The following is a 22,980-nucleotide window of genomic DNA, read 5'->3' as shown; positions in this document are numbered from 1 at the left end:
TCCCATTTTCTACACTGTCCCTGTAGCCAGAAACAATGGAAAACGTCACTTTGAGAGGCATATGATTCCTCTTCCCTGTGGGCCAGTCAGTACAGTATCTCCTGTTACTGTGTGCTCTTGGGTGTACTGTCAGCCATGGGAAAAGCAATTGTCAGCAACTGGCCCTGGCACTGTGGCTTCCTGCTTCTTTCTTTGCCTGCTGGACTATGTTCTGTTAGTCACCTGTGTTTGGGACATACATTAAAATTATAGCAACCAATATTTACCAGTTTACATACAGTGCTCAACTAGCAAGTAGTAGTTTTGAAACCTACTCATTTTCTGGTAAGTCACTAACTCGGGAGCCCTTTTTTTGTTAATTGATGAAGGTTTGACAAGTGCTGGTGAGGTTAAGCATTTTGTATATTGTATGGTCAGGGGAAGCAAAGGCCACCTGGTTTTTTTGTCCCTAGAATTGCATTGCCAGGTATTGTTCATCTACTAACCCTGTGTTTGTTCATTCTTTACTTGGCAGTAGGCACATAGAGAGTAAAACTGTCCTTGTGGAGACTGTTAGGGGAGAATATCGATAGCATATATATACAGATGTGTATAAGTGCTTAAAAGCAGCAAACAGTAGTTGGGGGAAGGAGTGTGGTGTATAGCGGGCTTTCTTAGATCATGCCCCCACATCATGGCAGAGACTTACTGTTAATTATGAATGCTCGACCTTAGCTTAGGCTTGTTTCTATCTAGCTTTTTTTTTTTTTTTAAACTTAACCCATTTCTGTTAATCCTTGTGCTGCCCCGAGACTCGTTTACCTCATCTACATACTGTCCATCCTGTTTTCCTGCTTCCTCTGTGTCTGGTTGGCTGCCCCCATCTCTGCCCACCAGTCAACGCCTATCCCTCCTCTGCCTAGCTATTGGCAGTTCAGCTTTTTATTAGACCAATCAGGTTCCTTAGGCAGATAAGATAAAACAGCAACACGTCTTTACATAGTTAAACAAATGCAGCATAAACAAATACAACACATCTTTACATAGTTAAACAATTATTCTGCGATACAAACAAATACAGCACTTCTCTACTTAATCAAACAAATATTCTGTTCCACTATGGTGGTGTGTCTTAGTTAGGTTACAATTCCTGTGATGAAATGCACCAAAAGCACCTTGGAGAAGAAAGGGTTTATTTATTTATTTATTTTTTTTGCTTATATATCTCAATTCATAGTTCATTGAAGGAAGCCAAAGCAGGAACTCAAACCAGATGGGAACTCGGAGGCAGGAGCTGATGCAGAAGCCATAGAAGATTGCTCTTTGCTGAATTGCTCCTCATGGCTTGCTCAGCCTGCTTTCCTATAGAACCCAGGGCCACCAGCCCCCAGGGTTGGCACCACACACAATGGGCTGGGCTCTCCCACATTAATCACTAATTAAGAAAATGGCCTACAGACCTGCCTACAGCCTGATCTTATGGAAGCATTTTCTCAATTGAGGTTCCCTCCTCTCTGATGACTCTAGCTTGTGTCAAGTTGACATAAAACTAGCTAGTACCAGTGCTGCTTGAATAAAGTGGTTCTTATCCAGGTGTCATGGTGCAGGCTTTTAATCCCAACACAAGAGAGGCAGAGGCAGATAGATCTCTGAGTTTGAAGCCAGCCTGGTCTATGGATTGAGTTCCAGGACAACCAGAGAAACCTTGTCTTGAAAAACCAAGAATGAAAAATAAATAAGTACAAAAGTGGTTCCCTTGCTTAAGCAGTAAGGCAAATCTTCACTTGTGAACTCTTGACTCTGTTTGGGGCATTAATCCCAACTGATGATGTGAGGAATGGATTCAGCATGTGGGGGGGGGGGCAACATCTTCATCCTTGCAGCTCCTGCCCAGCTGTCTAGGCTAGCTCAAGGGTTCACGGTTCTGCTAAGGATGTGTTCTCATCAGGATCCAGGGGCAATCTGAGTGAAGGCTGGGGCTCTTCTGGCTGAGTAGAGTGGCAGTACAGGAGACAGTGTCTGCTTTGGTGTTTCCTCGGCTCACCTGTGCTTTTCTTCTTCTTCCTACAGCTTAAAGGATGACCTCTAGGAAGAAAGTGTTGCTGAAGGTCATCATCCTGGGAGATTCTGGGTAAGTAGTTTTCATGAATCAAGCTCACAGATGGGTTTGAAGCCTCATCTTCACTGATTCCCATGACTGACAGTTCCACATTCTGCTCTGGACCTGTCCTCTAGCCTTACTGTTGGGATATAGTAAAAATTTGAATTTCTTTGGTGTGTATTTTTGTTGCTTGGTTTTTGGCATGGGTGTGTGTGCATGTCCCTGTATGGGTGTGTGTTTTCCTGGGAATATAACCCAGGGCCTGGAGCATGTTAGGCATGCACTCTACCACAGCTATATCTCTGTCTCTTTTAACATGTTTCAATTTGGGTTTGGTTTTTTTTGTTTTTTTGTTTTTGTTTTTGTTTTTGTTTTTGTTTTTGTTTTTTTTTTTTGTGTGTGTGTGTGTGTGTGTGTGTGTGTGTGTGTGTGTGTGTGTGTGTGTGTGTGGCGGGGGGAGTGGAGGTCTGAACCCAGTAAATGATAGTCATTTTTCTGAATCCTTTTCTATACCATCTGGCTAGACTAGGAAGTGCTGGTCTCATGATCTCTTATTGCCAGTACCTTGCTTATGCAGATATGGGTCTGCATGCATGTGCATTAACATCTCCCTTCTGTGCCTGACCAGTTATATGTGAAAGAGTCAAGACCAGAATCTAGTATTTTGTTTCTATATCATCCACTCACCAAGTAATGAATTCTTCAATGGCTATTAAGATTGTCTAGTTGTGGGGTGTTGAGGAGTTTAAACGGGGTCTCATCTTGTCTTATAGTTCTGGCTGTCCTGGAATTCATTGTGTAAACCAGACTGGCCTCAGACTCATAAGAAATTAGCCTGCTTCTGCCTCCCAGTTGTTTTCTATTACAGTTTTCAGACTCAGTTTCTTATGTGACTCAATGACAGCCTTGCTTCACTGAGGATTTGTGTATAAAATAGTAAGTTGGCATAGTGACACATGCCTGTCATCCAAGCTACTTGGAAGGCTGATATGGGAAGGTCACTTAAGCCTGGAAGACTGAAGCCAGCCTAGGCAGCATAGACTCTGCTTCTGAAAAAGAACACCATAAGAACATACAAAAAGGAGGTGGTATGCGCCTCTAGTTTAAAGTCCCTTTTTTCCCTTAAGAGTCAGGGATTTTTCTGTCTCATTTGGCCTATTTGAATTGCTTAAGGAACCCTTGAACTAGTGTTTTCTTGTCCTGCAACTGTATACCAGTGGGGTAGAGTGTAGGGCTAATGTCTCCTGCCCAGTGCTGTCAGAGATGTCTTAGTCCTTAGATCTGTGCTGACCAGGCTTGTCTGAAAGGAGTCGGATCCATTACAGATTCTCCCCTGTGAGTTCTCTTAAGCTGCAGTCCTGGGGAAGGAGCCCAAGGCCTCACACGTGAAGTCAGTGGTCAGCTATTGAACTACACCCAGCCCAGCACTACTGCCTTGGGCTGTGTGTACATCCAGGTCTTCTGAATATGTATTTGTTTCTTTGTGGAAAGCCATGGACAAGGAATGCTTTAGCTCTGTCTTCAGGTTGCATTACCTTGACCCTACCCTTAACCTAACGAAACACTTGGTTGGTGTGTTTTCTTGGTGAAAAAATTCCTTTGGTGAAACATCTTTGAGTTTTTTTTTTTTTTTTAATTACATTTTACTTATTACTGTGTGTGCATGTGATAGAGGTCAGAAGACAGTGGGCAAGAGTTGTTTTTCCTTTCACTGTGGGAGTTCTGGGGATTGAATTGAGGTCATCAGGCTTATTAACAGGTACCTTTACCTGCTGAGCCATCTCACAGACTGTTTTATTGTGCTTTGTTTAGGCTTTATTTTTGAGACAAAATATAAGTGGCTCAGATTACCCTTGAATTCATATGCAGCCCCGTCTAGCCTCAAGCTTCCAATCCTGTTACCTCACTCTTTCAAGCGCTGAGTTCAGTTATGTGCTTGGAGGAACATTCTTTTCTAGCTGGCTACTGATGCTTTCTGCTGTGTGTCAGCTGCAGTCAGTGGCTTCTTCCTGGTATTACTTGATCATACTGAGTAACACACTAAACACCTGAGATTACAGCAGTGTGTTTGGAATGGCAGAGTGATTTATTACAGAACTTTGTTTTAGGGGTATATATCTGCCTGCCTTCTGGAAGGGAAAAAAAATGAATCCTAGGTTCTACCATTTGAGCTGCCTGTACTGAATCTTAGAAACTGTGTTCTGTATATGATGAACATCTGTACTGTGGGTTCTTTATTGCTTTGTGTTTTTGTATTGTACTGCTGTGTTGGAAACAAAGGGGCTCTGCCACTGAGCTAATCCCTTCTCCCCCTTGTTGCACAAATCCCAAATGATCTTATAAAAAAACCTGGAGCCAGATATTGGGGTAAATGCTGAAAGATCAGAGAGACAAAGGAACAAGCCACTAGAGAAACTTCTCACCACTACCGAATCCTCAGGCCGAATGGAAGGCGAGATCCTATCTCCATGAATCTTCTAACTGAAAGCCTCTGAGTCCTCAGATGAAAGGCTTTATTTAGTTCCTGTCTCCTCTCGCCTTATATGCCTTTCTCCACCCAGCCATTTCACTTCCTTCTAGTGCTGTGATTAAAGGCGTGTGTGCTTCCCAAATACTGGTAGCAAAGGCATGTGATTCCCAAATACTGGGGTTAAAGGTGTGTTCCACCACTGCTTGACCCTGTTTCTCTCCTACACTGAATCAATCTCATGTAGTCCAGGGTGGCTTTGAACTCACAGAGATCCAAACAGATCTCTGCCTCCTAAGTGCTAGGATTAAAGGTATGTGCCACCACTGCCTGGCCTCTATGTTTAATCTAGTGGCTGGCTCTGTCCTCTGATCCTCAGGCAAGCTTTTATTTGATGTACAATATATCACCACACCCCCTGTATTTGTTTTTATTACATTTTTTTTTTATTTTGCATGTGGGGGGGGCGGTATTCATTTTGTTTCTGTATAAGTGTAGGGGTTATACATGTCCTGGTGCATGTGTGGAGGTCAGAGTATAATTTGCAAGAATCCCACACCAGTGAAGCCTGGGGGTTGAAATCATGTTGGGCTTGGCAGTTCCTTTCCCTGATGTTTTAGTTCCTTTTCTACTGCTGTGATGAGACACAATGACAAAGACAACTTACATAAGAAAGAGTTGATTGGATTGGGGGCTTACAGTTTCAGAGGGTGAGTCAGTGACCATCATGTTGGGGAGCATGGCAGCAGGCAGGCCTAGCACTGGAGCAGTAGCTGAGAGCTCAGGTCATGATTTGCAGCTACTAGGCAGAGAGTAGAGATTCATTTGAAACCTTAAAGCCCATCCCCAGTGACACATCCCTCCAACAAGAAACCAGGTGTTCAAATATATGAGCTAATGGGGGCCTTTCTCATTCAAACCCCCAAACCTGCTGAGCCATCCTGGCAGCCTCTCCCCCTGCACTATCCCAGGAAAATACAAACTTTCTAGTATGTGATGGTAGGGTGATTATTGATGCTACCCTTGGCTGAGAGGAAGACATCTGTTCTCAATCATGACAGACTGGTTCCTTTGTTCCTTTGCTTTGTTTTGTTTTTCAAATTGCAGTACTGGGGGTTAAACCCAGGGCCTGTGTGTCAGACAAGCACTTTACCAACTGAACTCTCTCTCTCTCTAGCCCAGACAGGTTGCTTTTTCAATTGCAAGCACAAATTGGTTTCAGTCCCTTATTTGACTTAGACTTATGGTTTCCTCCAATTTCAGTGTTGGAAAGACATCGCTCATGAACCAGTATGTGAATAAGAAGTTCAGTAACCAGTACAAAGCCACAATAGGAGCAGACTTCCTGACCAAGGAGGTGATGGTGGATGACAGACTTGTCACCATGCAGGTAAGCCACTGCAGAGCTGCTAGCCTGACTGTTTGCTACTGAATCTTCTTAAAAATGTATTCCTTATGTGTGTATCAGGGGACAACTTTGTGGAGCTGGCTGGTTCTTTCTACTTTTATGTGTGTTCTAGGGATTGACTGAAAACACTTTACCTGCTGAGTCCTCTCGCAGGCACAGCTTATTGAATATAAGTTGTTTTTCACATCTAATTATTGTAGGTGGACTTTTCTTTCCCTCTTGCCAGTTCCCAGATAACCGACATGAGACTCAATTATGGATGCTTGGCCGATAGCTCAGGCTTATTACTAACTAGCTCTTACAACTTAAATTAACCCATTTATATTAACCTAGATTCTGCCACGTGGCATTAACCTCTCTTTCATCTTGCACCTTCTGTTTCTTCTCTGTGTCTTGCTGGTGACTCCTGACTCCACCCTCCTTCCCAGTGTCCTTAGTCTGCTTTTCCTGCCTAATTTTATCCTGTCCAGCTATTGGCCAGCAGCTTCTTTATTAAACTAATCACAATGCCATTTATAGTGTATAGAAGGATTGTTCCACAGAAACTTGTTTTCTTCTCTGTTTCTCAAACCTACCATTATATTCAAAGAATTGTTAGATAAAATAAAAGGCAGCCAGTTTAAACTTGACTGGAGGCATGGTAGGGATGGAGTCTGGGGCCTCATGCTTGCTGAGTGCACATGTTCCCAACACTAAGCTAGACCCCCAGCTCTAAATTTGAATTTTATATTGCAAGACAACTAGGAATTTTTGTAAAATTTAATTTAGCTAGGTTTATTTGTGGTCTGGTTTTTGGTGGTGGTGGTTTTTTTTTTTCTTAAATTTAGCAACATGTATGGGTCTCTACTGTGTTCCAAAATATCTTCATTTTTCTTTTTTTCTTCCTTCCTTTTTTCCTTCCTTCCTTCCTTCCTTTCCTCCCTCCCTCCCCTTTTTAAGATTGGTGCTGTAGGGTCTGTCTGTCTGTCTGTGCAGCCATGCCTGTCCTGAACTCATGCTGTAGACTAGGCTGGCCTTGCACTCAAACAGCTGCACTTGCCTCTGCTGGAATTAAGGTCTTGAGCCACTGTGCAGGGATCTTAGAAGGTCTTATTAATCAAATCAAACCTGAGGCAGGTGTTGGGGTGAGCGCTGGAAAATCAGAGAAGCACAACAAGCCACAGCTTCCTCACCTGGCCAGTTTCTCAGCTGATCCTATTTTTTCAGACTGGAAACCTCTGTGTCCTCATCCGGAATGAATCTCAGCTGAAGTGCTGCTCAAAAGCCTGAAAGCTTAACCAGCCAAATGCTTCTAGTTTCTGGTCCTCACACCTTATATACCTTTCTGCCATCTACCATCACTCCCTGGGATTAAAGGCTCGCTTTCTGGGTTTAAAGGCGTGAGTCACCATGCTTGCCTGTATCCTTGAACAGATGGATTTCTGCCTCTGGAATGCTAGGATTAAAGGCGTGTGCTACCACCACTGCCTGTCCTCTATGTTTAATATTGTGGCTGTTCTGTCTCTGACCCCAGATAAGTTTATTAGGGTGCACAATATTTTGGGGAACACAATACCACCCACCACAAGCCACCGTTGGGCTTATCTCTTAGTCTCTTTGTCAGTGCTTCAGGTCAGAAATCTTTGTGTGCTTCCTAACGTCTCACAGCAAATATTAAGGTGGTTTCTATTTGTTTATTTGCTTGTTTGTTTACTAGCTATTCTGTTTGTAGCCTTTAGGGCTGAAAAGAATGGCTCAGTGATTAGGAGCACTGGCTGCTTTTTGCAAAAGGACCCAGGTTCAGTTGCCAGACCACTGTTTATAACTGCAGTTCTGAGGGATCTGACACCCTCTTCTGCTCTCCAGACATTAGGCATGCATTTTGGTGCACAAGTGCAGGCAGACACACACATAGCTAAATCCTTTTTATAAGGTTGAGTCCTGTTAAGCCAGTCTGCTGTTTTCATGCGTCTGCTCAGCTTCATGTCCCAAGTGTGTTAGTGGTCCCATTGAAACATACTTTTTGAAAATCTTCATTTTATGGTTATACCCTTTTTGTTGTTGAGGCATTTTGTGTAGTGTGCACACGTTCTTGTGGAGAACCACTTTCAGAAAAAGAATCCCAATTTTTGTCTTGTCTTCTGGTGGTCCATGATGCCCCCTCAGGTAGTTGGTACAGCAACATCAAACTAGAGAGACGAGATTAATCTTTGAATTTCACATTAGATCTTTGAGTTCTACATTAAAGCTAAGGGCTGACACCCCATATTTTAATTTTTTTGGTGTGTGTGAATGCAGGTGCATATGTACCAAGGCATGAGTGTGCAGGTTAGAAAACAACTTCAGGTGTTGATCTTTACCTTCTTACCCCTTCCCCCTAATTTTTGGGTTTTTTCTTCCTAGATAGGATCTCACTTTGTAGCTCTGGCTTACCTGGAACTTGCTGTATTGACCAGGCAGGCCTTGAACTCAGAAATACTCACCTTTGCCTGCCTCCTGAGTGCTAGGATTAAAGGTGTGCACCATTATAGCCAGCTTCCACCTTGTTTTGAGTCAGGGTCTTTGTTCTTATTTCCCCACTCCATGTGCTAGACTAGCCTTCTGAGCTCACGGGAATCCCTGCTCTGTCGTTCATCCCCCTGCTGTAGTGCTGCCATTGGAGATGCTCCTCCGGGATGTCTGCTTTACATGTGTGATAAGGATCAGAATTCAGGTCCTCATTCAGGACCCTGCTTTTGGTTGGTTGGTTTGTTAATTTTACTATTTTTATTTTTTATATTTTTTTATGTGAATTGATGTTTTGCCTGCATATATGTCTGTTTGAGGGTGTTGGATCCTCTGGAATTAGAGTTATAGACAGTTGTGAGCTTGTCGTGTGGGTGCTGGGAATTGAACCTGGGTTTTCTGGAAGAGTAGCAGTGCTGTTAATCGCTGAGCCATCTCTCTCTCCAGCCTGCCCTTTGTTCTTTTTTCAAAGGTAGTGTTTCATTTAGCCTTTTATGGGGCTTGGGGAACCACAGGGCTCATAGAAGTCCAGGCTGGCCTCAAACTCTGTAGCAGAGGATGATGGCCTTGAATGTTTGATCTTCCTGCCTCTGCCTCCTGAGTGTTGGGGTTATGGGCTGTTACCACCACACCTAGCACAAAGGTAAGAACTCTTAATTGGCTCACATTTTAGGGTAGAGTTAATGTAAGTCAGCCTTCCCCAGCCTACCCTTACGCATCTGGAGATTTTCAAAACACCTGAGTGAAAGTTAAAACAAATTTGAGAAAAGGAATTTCCAGATTATAAGAACAAAGAAGAAAGTGAAGCTATGATAGGCCCAGAGGCTCCTGCCACGGGATGGGTGTAGATGGACTTTCTTTGGACCACCAGCTCCCAAATAAATAATGACATGGAGACTTCTTGAAAGCTTGGCCTTAGTTTATGCTGGTTCTCAACTAACTCTTAAAATTTAAATTAACCCATTTCTATTCATCTGCGTTCTGCCACATGGCTTGTTACCTCTTCATACTGTATGTCTGACTGTCCGTCTACCCCCCCCCCCAGTTTCTGGGGAATCCCCCTCACCTCAGATTCCTCTCTGAGCTCCTATCTCTATCCATTAGTCCTGCCTATCCTCTCTTGCCTAGCTGTTGGCTGTTTAGTTCTCTATTAAACCAATCAGAAGGTGCCTTAGGTGGGGAGGTTAAACAGAGACATCTTCACGTGTACAGAAGAATTATCCCACAACAGATGGGGTGATTTTTAAGTTTCAGCTGTGAAAGGACGGGAGAAGTAAGTTACTTCTTACCATGTGGGGAGCTAAAGCTGAGAACACACACACTCCACACCACATGGTCAGGCCCCAGAAAGAATGTAAAAGCAGGACAGTGAGACAGGCCAAAGGCATGGCAATGGGCTTGAGGCAGTGCCCCATTGTCTACCTGTCCACCTGTATGGGGCTTGCTTTAGGTGTGTTTGGGGAACGGAGAACTTGGAATTGAACCTAGGATCTCTGCTGTTGGGCTCTGTCCCAAGACCTTTTTAAACTAGTATCTTGAGACAAGGTATCATTTAGCTGCCCAGGCACTGACCTTGAACTTGCAGATCTCTTCTCAGCCTCCCCAATAGCTGGAATTAAAGGTTTGCCTTCCCAGATCCAGCTTCATATGTGTAGAATCTAAGTTTATACTCTTCAAAGAACAGGGCTCTATCTTGAAGAATTAACAGAAACTCGTATCATTCTTGACAAAAACCGAGATTAGTTTGTGGGACAACTTAAAATTGGAGTGAGAAGATATGCTCCTGACCATATGTGGAAATCATATGCCACAAGAAATCTTCACAATGACTGTCATTTTTTTAAAAAATGGGAATAGAAACCAGAATGGAAAAAAAATGCTATTAAAAATGAGGATATGGAAAAGTCAGAACTTCAAAAACTGAAAAAACAACATCAAAATAAGTGAAAGACACTGTTAAACTATAGAAGCCCAGTAAGCTGCAAGGGTTGGAAAGGTTTCAAAAAGCACCTGAGACTGGCTAGGCATAGTGGCGCATGCCTTTGATCCCAACACTTGGGAAGCAGAGGCAGGCAGATTTCCGTGGATCTCCATGAGGCCCGCCTAGTCAGAGCTACATAGTGAGACCCTGTCTTGGGAAACAAACAAAAGGAACCCGAGATTGCAGGAAACCAAACGGTAGCCCGAGAGCTCCCAGAAATAACGGTGACTTGTAGGAAGGGCAGCTAGGCTGGTGCTCTCCACAGCAGCAGGGGCGGGAGAGAATGGGTGCTAGCTCAAATGCAGGAGCTGTACTGGGGTTCTGTGGGTCACAGGGTTAAGATTTTAGATCCCAGCCACACTGCTGCAATAATGCAATCAAGGGGGTCACAACTGAAGACCCACAGGGCAGAAGGGTCCAGGAGAGGGTGGGATGAGATGGTAGCTTTTGAGTGATGGGGCAGAGTCTGGAGTGGGCTCCACATATTTCTCAGCTTGTAGTAAAAGATAGATAGAAAAGAAGGAATCACAAAAAAGGAACCCATTGGTGACCTCCTTGGTTTTAGAGAGTGCATTTTACATTTAAAAAGGAGCCAGGTCTGATTTCACAGGCCTATAATCCCAGCTAGTTCAGGGTCATCCAGGCCAATTGATACTTTTTTTTACAGATAGCCCAGGCTGCCCTCAAACTCTTAGAATTCTTTTGCCTTTTTTTCCCCAAGCGTTAGGTGTGTGGGCATGAATTTAATAGAGAAAAATAATCTTGCATCTGAAGAGAAGAAATCAAATAGGCAATATATAGATTTGAGGAGAAAAAAAATTAATAGAACTTCTACAACTTCGGGAATTTCAGTTAACAGTAGATTGGACATAGCAGAAAGGACCAACAGAGAAAACTGGCAGGAAATGGAGCGGAAGGCTCTATGAGGTCACTACCACTTGCTTGATTTTATTTTGTTCTGGGCTTTACACATGCCCAGAAAGTATGATTTTCCAGCACAGACCCACTTTTAATCAATTTCAGGAGGAATAAGAGAAGAGATTAGGCTGGGCGGCGGTGGTGGTGTACACCATTAATCCCAGCACTCTGCAGGAAGAGGCAGGTGACTTTCTGTGAGTTTGAGCCCAGCCCGGGGTGGGGTGTGTGTGTGAAATTTGCCAAGAATTTCCCAGAACTGACATTGCACCAATTCAGAGATCCAGAAATACCAACTTCCCAGGAAGGATAAATTAAAAATGTACATGAATGACATAATAATACCCACTCTCAAAAGACTAAAGAGGAGCCAAGGAAAGTATGGCCATGGAAGCCAAGGAAGGAGCAGCCATGAGGTTGCCAGTTAACCCACCGTAGCACCACAGGCACAGCAGCAGTGGGTGTTGTCCAAAGGCGGCACAGTCAGCAGGTTGTTTTTAGAATTAGAACTCTGGACACTGAAAGCACAGGTTCTTTCTCCTCCGGCCTCCACGAGTGCCCCCACCACAAAGACACATAAATAAGAATAAAACACACCTAGAGGCATAGAGCTAGAGTAGTAAGTAGTCCCATGATCGAATGCTTGCTGTGACACATGCGGCCTTGGGGTCTGTCCCCAGCACTGTGGAGCAAAGAAAGCATAGGTGCCTTCCCTTGGTGTCTACTCAGAATTGTCTGAGACACTTCCCCACCCAGGTGAAGGTGGGTTTCTTCTGTACCCCAGAATCTAATCAATAGTTATATGTCTAATTCAGCTATTTGGTTTAAAAGGGCTTATTGGGGAATGTTATCATGTTTACTATTTTCTATAGAGAAAATATTTTCCAGTTTCAAAGAACCCTGGACTTTTAAATTACAACCTGTTTAAGTACAGAATCTCTGTTTTTGTGATGGAAAAGCTCCAGAAATGGACAGTAGTATCTGAACATAATATCATGAATGTAATAAATCAATACAATTAATGTAATTAATGAATATCATAAATATAATTATTGAATGAATACTGCAAATGTAATCAATGAATACCACAAGTGTAATTAATATCATGAGTGTAATTAATGAATATCATGAGTGTAATTAAAACAATAAATTAAAAAAAGATGGTCAGGAGGATCCTGGATTCAGTGCCCAGCACAACATAAACTGCATGTGGTGGTGCTTCCCTATAATCCCAGCACTTGGGAGGTGCAGGCAGAAGGATCAGAAGTCTAAGGCCACTTCAGCTACAGAGTAAGTTCAAGGTCATTGTGGGCTGGAGAGATGTTGAAAGGTTTTAAGAGCATTGGCTCTTTTCCAGAGGACCCAGGTTTGAATCCCAGCATGCACAGTGGTATTCACAACCGCATGTAACTCTAGTCCCAGGGAATCAGATACTCTTTTCTGGCCTCCTTGAACACCAGGCATGCACATGGTACACAGACATACACGCAGACAATAATAATAAAAATTTTAATTAGAAATTTTATAATAAAATTGATTTGTCATGTTTACATAGAAAGTAAGGATACCCTCCAGTATAACTTTAAATAATCTTCAAATTACTTATAAGACCTAATCCCATGTAAGCAGTTATTAGACTGTGTCTAGGAATAATGATAAGAAGGGAAATCCATAAATGCCTACTAAAGTCATGGCCTGTTGTTAATTGGATCCTCAGGTGTCGCCCACATTGGGTCCCACTGTATGGAAACCAGGATTGGGGTTACGGGTTGTGAGGTCTAGTGGAAGAGCAGTGGTGGCTGTGTTGTACCATTTATATTTCTGATACTATTGAGGAAAAAGCTAGGAGTCAGCTGTTGGTGAACACTCAGGGACTTGGCGAGCTGAAATCACTGAAGCAGTGGTATTGGCACAGATACAGAAGGCCATGGGACAGGCCATAGGCACAGGACCTTGCTGGGAACTCCGAGGACAGAGCTCCTACTCGGACTGGAGTGGAACCTGCAGGCAGAGTGGCTAGAGGCTTCAGGGCCTGAGTGGTGGGAAAGCATCAAGTAAAACTGTTCAATGTAAAGTAGAGGCTGTTTTTGACCTTTGACATTTAAAGTGCAGCAAGAACAAGTCATAAAAGAATAAGATTGTGTGAGACCACATTCAATCAAATACCTAAATAAGGTGATTCCCGGATAGCCAAAGTAGTCATTGAACAGGAGCACATGCTGACGGGCAGCCTGTGGTTAAGTAGGCAGAGTACAGCAGAGAAACCTTAATGGCCTAGAAGCCTGATTTCAGGGATTGGAGTAATGTCAAGGTAGCTTAAGAGTATTCATTGCAGCTGGGCGGTGGTGGCGCACGCCTTTAATCCCAGCACTCGGGAGGCAGAGGCAGGCGGATCTCTGTGAGTTCGAGGCCAGCCTGGTCCATGGCGCGAGATCCAGGAAAGGCGCAAAGCTACACAGAGAAACCCTGTCTCGAAAAACCAAAAAAAAAAAAAAAAAAGAGTATTCATTGCAACCCTACATATGAGGATGGATGGCCAGGGAATAAAGTGCAGAACAATAAGGCTGTGGGTACTGTTAGCTATTAACTTTGCATATGAGAAAAGACAAGTGGAAAGAGATTTACAGCAGAGTACTGTTGGTGTAAGACGTTTCTTCAAGAGCCATTTTATTTCTAGGGAGTGAGGAAAAAGTGTCATGGGGGTAGTTAGTGTCTTATGTGCATGTATGTCTCTGCACCACATTCCTGCCTGGAGCCCACAGGAGCCATCACATCTCCTAGAAATGGAATTACAGATAGTTAGGAGTTACCATGTGAGTGCTGGGAATCGCACCCAGGTGCTGGGAAGGAAACCTGAGTGCTCTTAACTGCTGAGCCATAGGTTTACTCTTAAAAAAAAAAAAAAAAAATGAAAAATAAGTACAGTAGCAGTGTTAATACTTAGCAGGTGGTAGAATGTGTATTTAGCATTCATGAAGCCATGTGTTCCATCTCCAGGTTCCTTCTGTAGTACCCCCCAAAAATAATAGAGCATTGGATAGGTAAATATATGGGTATAAATTTGGAAATAAAAGAAAAAACAACATTTCATTTGGGAATCTATTATATAGATGAGCAGTAGAGCTTGCTCAGAGTTGCAATGCCCTATGTTCTGTTCTCACCACTACCTTCCAAAAATACTCAGTTAGAAAAATTAAAAAGGACCATTTGACATAGAATTGTATTTTTTTTATTTTTTTGTTCTTATTGACAAAAATGAATTGTACTTTTTTAAGTTTGAAGCTAAGGTAAATTTAGAAATTTGCCAGGAGTAATGTCTCAGTTTCCCACTTGATTTTTTTTCTTCAGTTTTTGTCTGCTCTGTGTCTTTGAGTTCCTTATACCGTTTGCACCTCAATTGAACATGGCCCTGTAGGACAGGGTCTATGCTGAACCAGTGGGACCTGCTGCTAGCTTCCATTCTGTTGCTCTTATCTCTCCAGATATTTTTTGTAAGGATTTTTAATTAATTTTGGTTTTGTTTTGAATTAAAAAAAACCACTTTTTGATTAAAGAATTAAAGATTGTTAAAAATCCATTGATACAAATATCATTTTCATTAGTAATCCTTTATTTCTACTACCTCTAAGCTTGTGGTAATGCATACTTGTAATCTCAACACCCAGGAAGCTGAGGCAGAAGGATTGCAAGTTCAAGGCCTGCCATGGCTACATAGAGCATTCAAATACAGCACAATAATCAAGCCCTTAGGGAGTTCACAGAATACATAAGTCTTGGGGTTGTAACTTCACTTTCTGTGTACATACCTGGGAGAAGAGAGGAAGCTCGTGTCACTCTCTCCTCTAAATGTGTGTGCACACACATACACACTACCCAGCATCTCCTGGAGACCAGGTCTTTTGTTTCTTGTAGATATGGGACACAGCTGGTCAAGAACGGTTCCAGTCTCTTGGTGTGGCCTTCTACAGAGGTGCAGATTGCTGTGTTCTGGTGTTTGATGTGACTGCCCCCAACACATTCAAAACCCTTGACAGCTGGAGAGATGAGTTTCTTATCCAGGCCAGCCCCCGGGATCCTGAGAACTTCCCTTTTGTTGTGTTGGGAAACAAGATTGACCTTGAAAACAGACAAGTAAGTGCTAACATGCAAGTTACCCCACAGGCCCCTTCTCCTCTGATACCTTGGAGTTTGGAGGGTTCTCTTCCAGGCTTAGAATAATTTGGGGAGGTGCTGGTAGCAGTGCTTGTCACCCAGTCCCCCAGCTGACCCTGGCCAGCTTTGATGTGAGGCTATCAGTTCTTAGAGCCTCTGTTCCCTCTCTGTACCTTAAAGGAAGGAGTTAGTTTTCTCGCTTCAGAGTGGAAGAATGCTGTGGGCCTTGAGTCGTGTTACTCAGCTGTGAGTCTACCCAGCATTTCTGTTGGAACATAGTTAATTTTAGCTCAGCTTATTTCTGACCATCTCTTTCCCTTTCCAGATTTTGTCTCTGTTACTTGGCTGGGGCGAGGGAAGGAAAAATCTAAGGGGTGAGCCCTGCAAAGTCTGTGCCACTTACCATTTCTCCACGTGATCCAAGATGAGTGAGGGGAAATGGAATTGTACCAGAGCTTAACCATGGACCCAGGAGAAATCATTCTCTACCTCCTGGGATTGGCTTGGTCTGTGGCACACTGCTAAGAGCCACAAGGTCTGGCTATGGCCAGAAATAGTTTGGATCCCTCACACGGGCAGCAGAGTGACCAGACCTTCAGGTCTATAGGCCATACTCATCTTCATTCCCAGATCTGTTCTCTCCTGTGTACCTGTCCTGGGGAGGACTGAGTCACTCATTGTCCACTGTTCATGTCAGTAGTGTCCTTCTCCCTCCTGTAGGTGGCCACAAAGAGGGCACAGGCTTGGTGCTACAGCAAAAACAACATTCCCTACTTCGAGACCAGTGCCAAGGAGGCCATCAATGTGGAGCAGGCCTTCCAGACAATTGCTCGGAATGCCCTTAAACAGGTGGGTCTCCAGGACTGTCCAGCTGTGGGGTGCCCTCTGGTGATGTCTGATGTTCTTTCCTAGATGCCTTTCTTCCCAAGCTGCAGCTGGGAAAGCTAGGGTGCTTCTCTGGATGTATAGGTCATGACATATTCGTTATCTAAAAAGACATAGGGCAGAGCTGGGCTTGGCTTGGTGATGGAACACTTACCTGAGATACGGAGCATTCAAGGGCAGCCTAGTGCTTGAATAATGAGTTCCAGACATAGTGAAACCTTGGGGGACAAAACAGACATCCTTGTGAAGGAGCTGTGGGCTTGTTTGTTCCTGAGCTTTATAGGAGGTCAATGCTTCTAGTTAATGAGATAAACCTGAATCAAATCTCAGTTGCCACCTAGTCATTCATGTCTGAGCTTCCACCCCTCACCTGCAAAACAGAACGCCAGCTTTGAATGGTGAACGTAGTTACCTGACTCAACTCTCAAACCATGAAATGGCTTTTTTCTGAGCGTAGTTTTATATGTATACTAGTAAGAAATACAAGAAAGCTGTCAGGGAAGCCAGCGCTTCCAGCTACTCTCCTCTGGGAGAAGACACCATGTGCCAAGGCAGTAGTATAGAGGCTCGGCCTGTGACACAGACCTGTAATTCTAGCTATTGCAGGGAAGCTGAGGCAGGATGGCAGATTCAAGGCCAGCTAGGACAATACAGTAGAACTGGAAGTATAGCCAATCTAGAGTGTTTGCTTAGCATATGCAAACTCCTGGGGTTTGTCACGGTATGGGGGGAGTTTTTTCAAAAGTGTGGGCTTGAGCTACTGGCACTTTTGAGGGCCATGGCAAAAACGTAAGCCACAAGGCACCGTCATCATGCGGCATACAGAAAACTGTGTTGTGTGTGTCTGCAGGGATGCCTGAGGCAGGTGGTAGCTGGAAAGTCAAGACAGGTTCCCTTCATCTCTAGGGAGCTGGGTATCAATGCACTGGTTCTCAGCAGTGTGGGTGGCAGAGACTTGGAATTAACTGTTCCAGAGGCAGGGGTCCTGGCTTAGAGGGGCTGCACAAAGTGCCTCCTGACAGTGGTGGGCCTGTCCAGGTAGGACAGTTCACCCAAATGCCAAGAAAGCCCCCCAAAGAAACATGCTTTCTTCTGACATCCACCACCACCCCAATCTCCCCTCCCACCTGGATTTTCTTATCATGCATGTATCCATGAGGAAATGCAAACACATGGAAAAGTCTCTCTCCTCTCTGTTCCATTGACTGGCACCACTGTCAGGTTCCCTCCAACGCTTTCTGTTGCTCTTTCTGTGGGATGACCCCTAGAGGCTCTGGTAAACTGAGGCTGTTTAGGATGGGGCTGGGTGGTTCACCTAGGGAAGCTCCCCAGCTGTGGGTGGTGCCGCAACTAACTGCTGGCTCTGGCAACTGCCACCTCATAGCACTGTCCCTTGGAGCCTTGCCTCCTAGGCTGGCTACTGTGGTCTGGTATTTCTGTCAGTTTAGCAGCTGAAGTATCGTTCTGTTTATCAATAAGACTCAAAAGTCAAAGGCTGGGGTAAAAACCTGCTAGCTCAGAGGTAGAGTTGTAACTAGCTGACCTTGCTTTTTGCCTGGATACACCGCAAGAAGCATGTCTCTTCCTTCCCGGAACCAAGAGAGCTCAAACTCTAGTCCCACCCTTTCCTTCCTGTGCATTTTCTCTATCCAAATGCTGGCTTCTCTATGGCCAATTCTAGTCAGCTAGTCACTGGCTTCGCCCCCTGATTAAAAGTATCTTTATTGGGCAGTCTCAGGAGTGTGTCAGAGTGCTATCAAAATATCCCACAGTGGTGGTGGTCTCTGAATGGCCAGCACAGGATCTTGGCTGGCCCCCTGCACGTTCTCATGAGGTTTGTTGTGCTTTTTAAATATTTCATCTTCTCTTGGGGTTGGGGATTTAGCTCAGTGGTAGGCCCTGGGTTCGATCCTCAGCTCAAAAAAAAAAAAAAAAAAGCTCAAAAAAAAAAAAAATTCATCTTCTCTTTACCTAGAAAGAGAAACTGGGTGTCCTTGAGTTCTCCAGACCAGGATACCTTTACTATGGGGCTCTTTAGTTCCCTAACTCACCAAGGGTCCTTATACCTGTAAACTAGAGTTACAACGCCGGGGAAGCGGGGGTGGAGGAGGGGGGGGTATCCTGACTGCTCCAGGAGTCAGGCTATACCTGGAGCTGCTGGGACAGCTCTGGTGGCTGGAGCTGCAATGGGACAGCTCAGCTCTGGAGAGAAGGGTATCCTGACTGTTCGGGAGTCTGGTGATATCTGGAGTTGGGGTGCGGTGGGGGTTGGTCTCCCTGCAGGATATAGCAATCTTGCTCCTCTCCTGAAGAGCCGCTACAGCTGAGCAAAGCTCAGCTTCCACTTAAGGGGACTTCTCAGTGGAGCTCTGCTTCTTCTCCAGCCCAAGATGTTGCTTCTTTTGCTTTAATCTGCTAAAGGGGAAACCCCTGCAGAAATGTAGCAATCTCCTCCAGCTTTGGTGAAAAGTTTTTACTTTTTCTGCTCTGCCTTGCTCAGTCCCTTAAGCGATGTCCCAGCAAGGTTATTTTGTTTGTTCAGCTCTACCTTGCTCAGCCCCCCTAAGGGAACATCTCTACAAGGTTTTTTTCTGTTCAGTCCCCTAAGGGACATCCTAGCAAGGTTCTTCTCTGTGCTGGCAAATGAAGAAGATCTTCACACCCAAACTCTCATGAGAAAGAGATTTATTTGGAAAGGTCCCACCCTTACCAGGGTGGGAAAGAACAGCCCGAAACTGAACAGTCAGGATGGTTTATATAGGATCTCTTGCGGTGGAGTTTCTCTAGGGAGAAGATTTTCTGTTCAGGGATTGGTTAGTTTCATTGGTCAGGGGCAGAGATGGCTCTGATTTCAGAGTCAAACAAACTGTGTTTCTTTCACTGGCCTTTCTTAGCTTTTTGGCTCTAATTCTAAGACCAGGGCATATTTCTTTCACTAGCTCTGATTCTAGGGATAAAGTATGTTTCTTTGGCAGTGGTTTCAGAGTCAAGACATGTTTCTTTGGTTCTGGGTTTGGGGATAAAGTGTTTCTTTCACTGGCTAGGGTCCCAGATCCAGGCTGTGTATCTTTCACTGGTTCTGGGCTCCAGGGTCAGGGTAGGTTTCTTTAGCTGGTCCCTTTTCCCTGCAATACCAGTGTAGTCCTTTCAGAGATAGCCCCTTGGGAATGCACCCAGAGTGATCTTATGAACTCTTGGTGAGTAGACATTACCTTCATCTTCCTTCCAACTTCATTTACCCCCTCCTAGCTGGGTTTTTTGGTTGGTTGGTTGGTTGGTTGGTTTTTGCTGTTGTTATGAATTAAAATATCTGATACCACCCCAAAAGGGGTCAGCCCACATGTAGAGGACCATTGCTTTACCTGGACCACTTTTATTTCTGCATCTCTAGTGTCTAGTTCTGCCTACCTGTAGCTGCCTCCTAACCCACCCACCCCCCCAGCTAAGTGAAAGCCTTGAGATTTTTGTTGGAACTGTATTGTCTACTTGGGTGGGGCATAACAAAACACCATAGATCAGACAGCTTATACATAGGACATTTTATTTTGTTGTCACAGCTGTAAAGTCTGGGACCCGAGGTGCTGACAGACTGGGTTTGGGATAGGGGACTCTCCTGCCATGCAGATGGCTGTCTTCTTGCTGTGTCCACACAGGGCTGCTTTGCTCAGAGAGCATATGTGATAAGCCCTCTGGGGTATCTCAGTAACAACATCCACAGTCAGCTCTGGAGCTTGAGCTCAGTTGTCATTCATGAGACCCTGGGCTCGATCCATCTTCAATACAACATAACCCCAGCATGGTAATAAATGCCTTGGGATACATATGAATCCCTGTCTGAAAAGGAAAATTGGAAGTCCTGTGAGATCCGATGCCACGGATAACCTTGTCTGATCTGAATAGGCATAGGCACGCTGGGGCTAAGACTTCAACATACAAACTTTGGGTGGACACCCATTCTGTCCATGGCTGTCATTCATACTCTGCTTTTTGTGTACGTATTAGTACTGATGGGAGTATAAATTTATTGTTGCTTATAATAGCCAAAAAGTCAAAACAACACAGATGTTCACCAGCTGGTAAGTGTCTAAACAAAAGGTGCTTCATCTACTACAGATGCCGTTCAGCCACAGGCGCAGTGGAGTAGACCGTGGCTGTAACACAGAGGCTGAAAGAAGTCCAATAAAAGGAAACTTTTCTAGATCAGGGTATGCTGTGCACACTTGTCATCCTTGTAGAAGCAGGAAGATTGCCCATAAATGCAGGGCCAGGCTGAGCTCCAGAGTAAGACCCAGTGTAGAACCGGAGAAATGAGACAGGTCTGGGGTGAATATGGCTCATTGGCGAGTGCCTGCTTAGCATATATGAGGCCCTGGCTTCCACTCCTACCTCTGGTTGGTTGCTGGGGAAAGAACAGCTGCTAATTATAATTAGCACAGGGTTTCTTTTTGGGGTGATGAGTGTTCGGAACTGATGTGATGGTGGTCCAGTTTTGTAAGTACACTAAGACCACTGTGTGCACACTTGGTATATTGGACCCTAGTAAAGCTTCTACTGTGTTCATTATGTATCCACAGATATTTTATATTTTTGTAGCTGTTGTGAATAAAATAAAAATAATACTGTTTAGGAGATTTTCCTTCTCGGGTACAGTGCTGAAGGGTGAGCCCCAAGGCTTGGTGTGTGGGTACTCAGTTACTCCTCACAGGTATTAGTCCAGGAAGTGACTGAAGCCCATCTTAGCTGCTCATGTAGCCCAGGTCATGATGATATCACCCTCAGCGCTGCCCCTCAGGCTGCAATGTGAGAAACAAACCTTGGGAAGAAAAGAGACTAGCTCCTGGACAGCAATCCAGAAAATTCAGTGGGACATGGTGGCATGGGGAGCATCCTGGGACCATGGAGCAGTGAGCTGGGACCTAGCTAACAGTTTAGAACTGGCAGTTGCTGGGCATTTGTGGCGCACACCTTTAATCCCAGCACTCGGGAGGCAGAGCCAGGTGGATCTTGTGAGTTCAAGGCCAGCCTGGTCTACAGAGTGAGATCCAGGACAAGCTCCAAAACTACACAGAGAAACCCTGTCTTGGAAAAACAAACAAAAAACAAAAACACCAAAGAACTGACAGTTCTGTGAAGCCAGCAAAAAGCACCTTCACTGGGTGTGCTCCTGTCCCTAGGCCAAACTGAAAACTGGAATGTCCTGTATCCCAAGTCATCAACCTCTCTCTCTCCCCTGACCAGGAAACAGAAGTGGAGCTGTACAATGAATTCCCTGAACCCATCAAACTGGACAAGAATGACCGGGCCAAGGCCTCCGCAGAGAGCTGCAGTTGTTGAAGGGGCAGTGAGCACAGAGCACAGAGTCCTTCACAGACCAAGAACACACATAGGCCTTCAATACGCGTCCCTCCTTCCTCTAAACAGAACAGAACGTGATCTCTCACATCCAGCTGCCAAAAGAAACTCCACCAGACACACTTATCCACCACACATACACACACAGGCGCACACATACACACACACGCGCACACACACAGCAAGCAAACTCTAGCCTGTGCCTGACAGGCTCTTGGGGCAGTTGCCCACTGTAAGCCCTGTGTATGGCATTTGGCAGAGACCCTGGGTGCTCTGGGGTGCAGTGGGCATGGAAAGCTTACTCTTTTTGTCCACTGGAGAGTGAGAGAACTGTTCACAGTTCATCTGTGTCTAATTATCTGATTTTTTTTTTTAACGGTCTTGTGGTCTTTTACCTACCCCTCCTTGAAGGTCCTGTGGGAAGGCTGGTGCCCCACGCTCCATTCTGAACAGGCTGTTTTGTATGTATCTGTTAATGCTTGTTACTTTTAACTAATCAGATCTTTTTACAGTATCCATTTATTATGTAATGCTTCTTAGAAAAGAATCTTATAGTACATGTTAATATATGCAACCAATTAAAATGTATAAATTAGTGTAAGGAATTCCTGGATTGTGTGTTTAAGTCCTCTAACGCAGGCGTGCAAGGTGGAGGGTTGAACCCTGTCTGGATTACAAGAGTGTTAGAGACTCAGATTTGGAAGTCCAGCTAGCGGCAGTATTCTGTACAGTAGACACAAGAATTATGTACGCCTTTTATCAAAGACTTAAGAGCCAAAAAGCTTTTCATCTTTCCAGAGGGAAAACTGAACTAGACAATTATCCTCTGTGTCTAAATTTTCCAAAAGGTTGATTTGCATAATACAGTAGTGTGTACAATGGATAAATTGCGTTATTTCAGAAATTAAATTCTCGTTTTCCCCTTTTCTGTTTTTTTTCTTTGTTTTTTCCAATTCAACACTTTACTGTGCCCTTTAGATCAATATCCTACTCTAAGAGGAAAGGAGAACCCAGCAGACCTGTCCCAGTGACTCTACCTTTGTTCTAGAAGGCTCCTTTCAGGGTTATGGTACCTGTAGTTAGCAGACCCCTCCTCCTATCGTTCTCCCCGTCCCCGTCCCCCCCCCTCACCAAGTGTGGCCCAGCACTAACCCACCCGTCTCTTGGGTTGAGCCCTGGCAGTTCTGTCCCGTCCCGAGGTCCTGCCCTGCATCATGGCTTGCTTCCCGGAGCACTTCCCCCTCCAGAAGTCTACA

The 22,980-nt window shown here is 44.5% G+C and overlaps 1 protein-coding gene across 2 annotated transcripts in view; it reads left to right on the top strand.

Annotated features, from left to right (window-relative positions):
* The window catches only part of Rab7a (RAB7A, member RAS oncogene family), a 60,435-nt gene extending 37,786 nt beyond the window's left edge, over positions 1-22,649 (top strand). For both annotated transcript variants that reach the window (XM_052719206.1, XM_052719207.1), the window contains exons 2-6: positions 2,050-2,110; positions 5,811-5,937; positions 15,248-15,466; positions 16,208-16,336; positions 21,611-22,649. In XM_052719206.1, coding sequence (XP_052575166.1) covers positions 2,058-2,110; positions 5,811-5,937; positions 15,248-15,466; positions 16,208-16,336; positions 21,611-21,706 — 624 coding nt within the window. In that variant the 5' untranslated portion in view covers positions 2,050-2,057 and the 3' untranslated portion in view covers positions 21,707-22,649. The remainder of the gene's footprint in view (positions 1-2,049; positions 2,111-5,810; positions 5,938-15,247; positions 15,467-16,207; positions 16,337-21,610) is intronic.
* Positions 22,650-22,980: the final 331 nt, after the last annotated feature.

The sequence above is a fragment of the Peromyscus californicus genome, unplaced genomic scaffold (genome assembly GCF_007827085.1).
Source record: "Peromyscus californicus insignis strain IS unplaced genomic scaffold, ASM782708v3 Scaffold_6__1_contigs__length_162567912, whole genome shotgun sequence".
NCBI classification, from domain to species: domain Eukaryota; kingdom Metazoa; phylum Chordata; class Mammalia; order Rodentia; family Cricetidae; genus Peromyscus; species Peromyscus californicus.
Note: the sequence above shows the minus strand (reverse complement) of the source record. Positions and strands in the feature narration are given on the sequence as shown.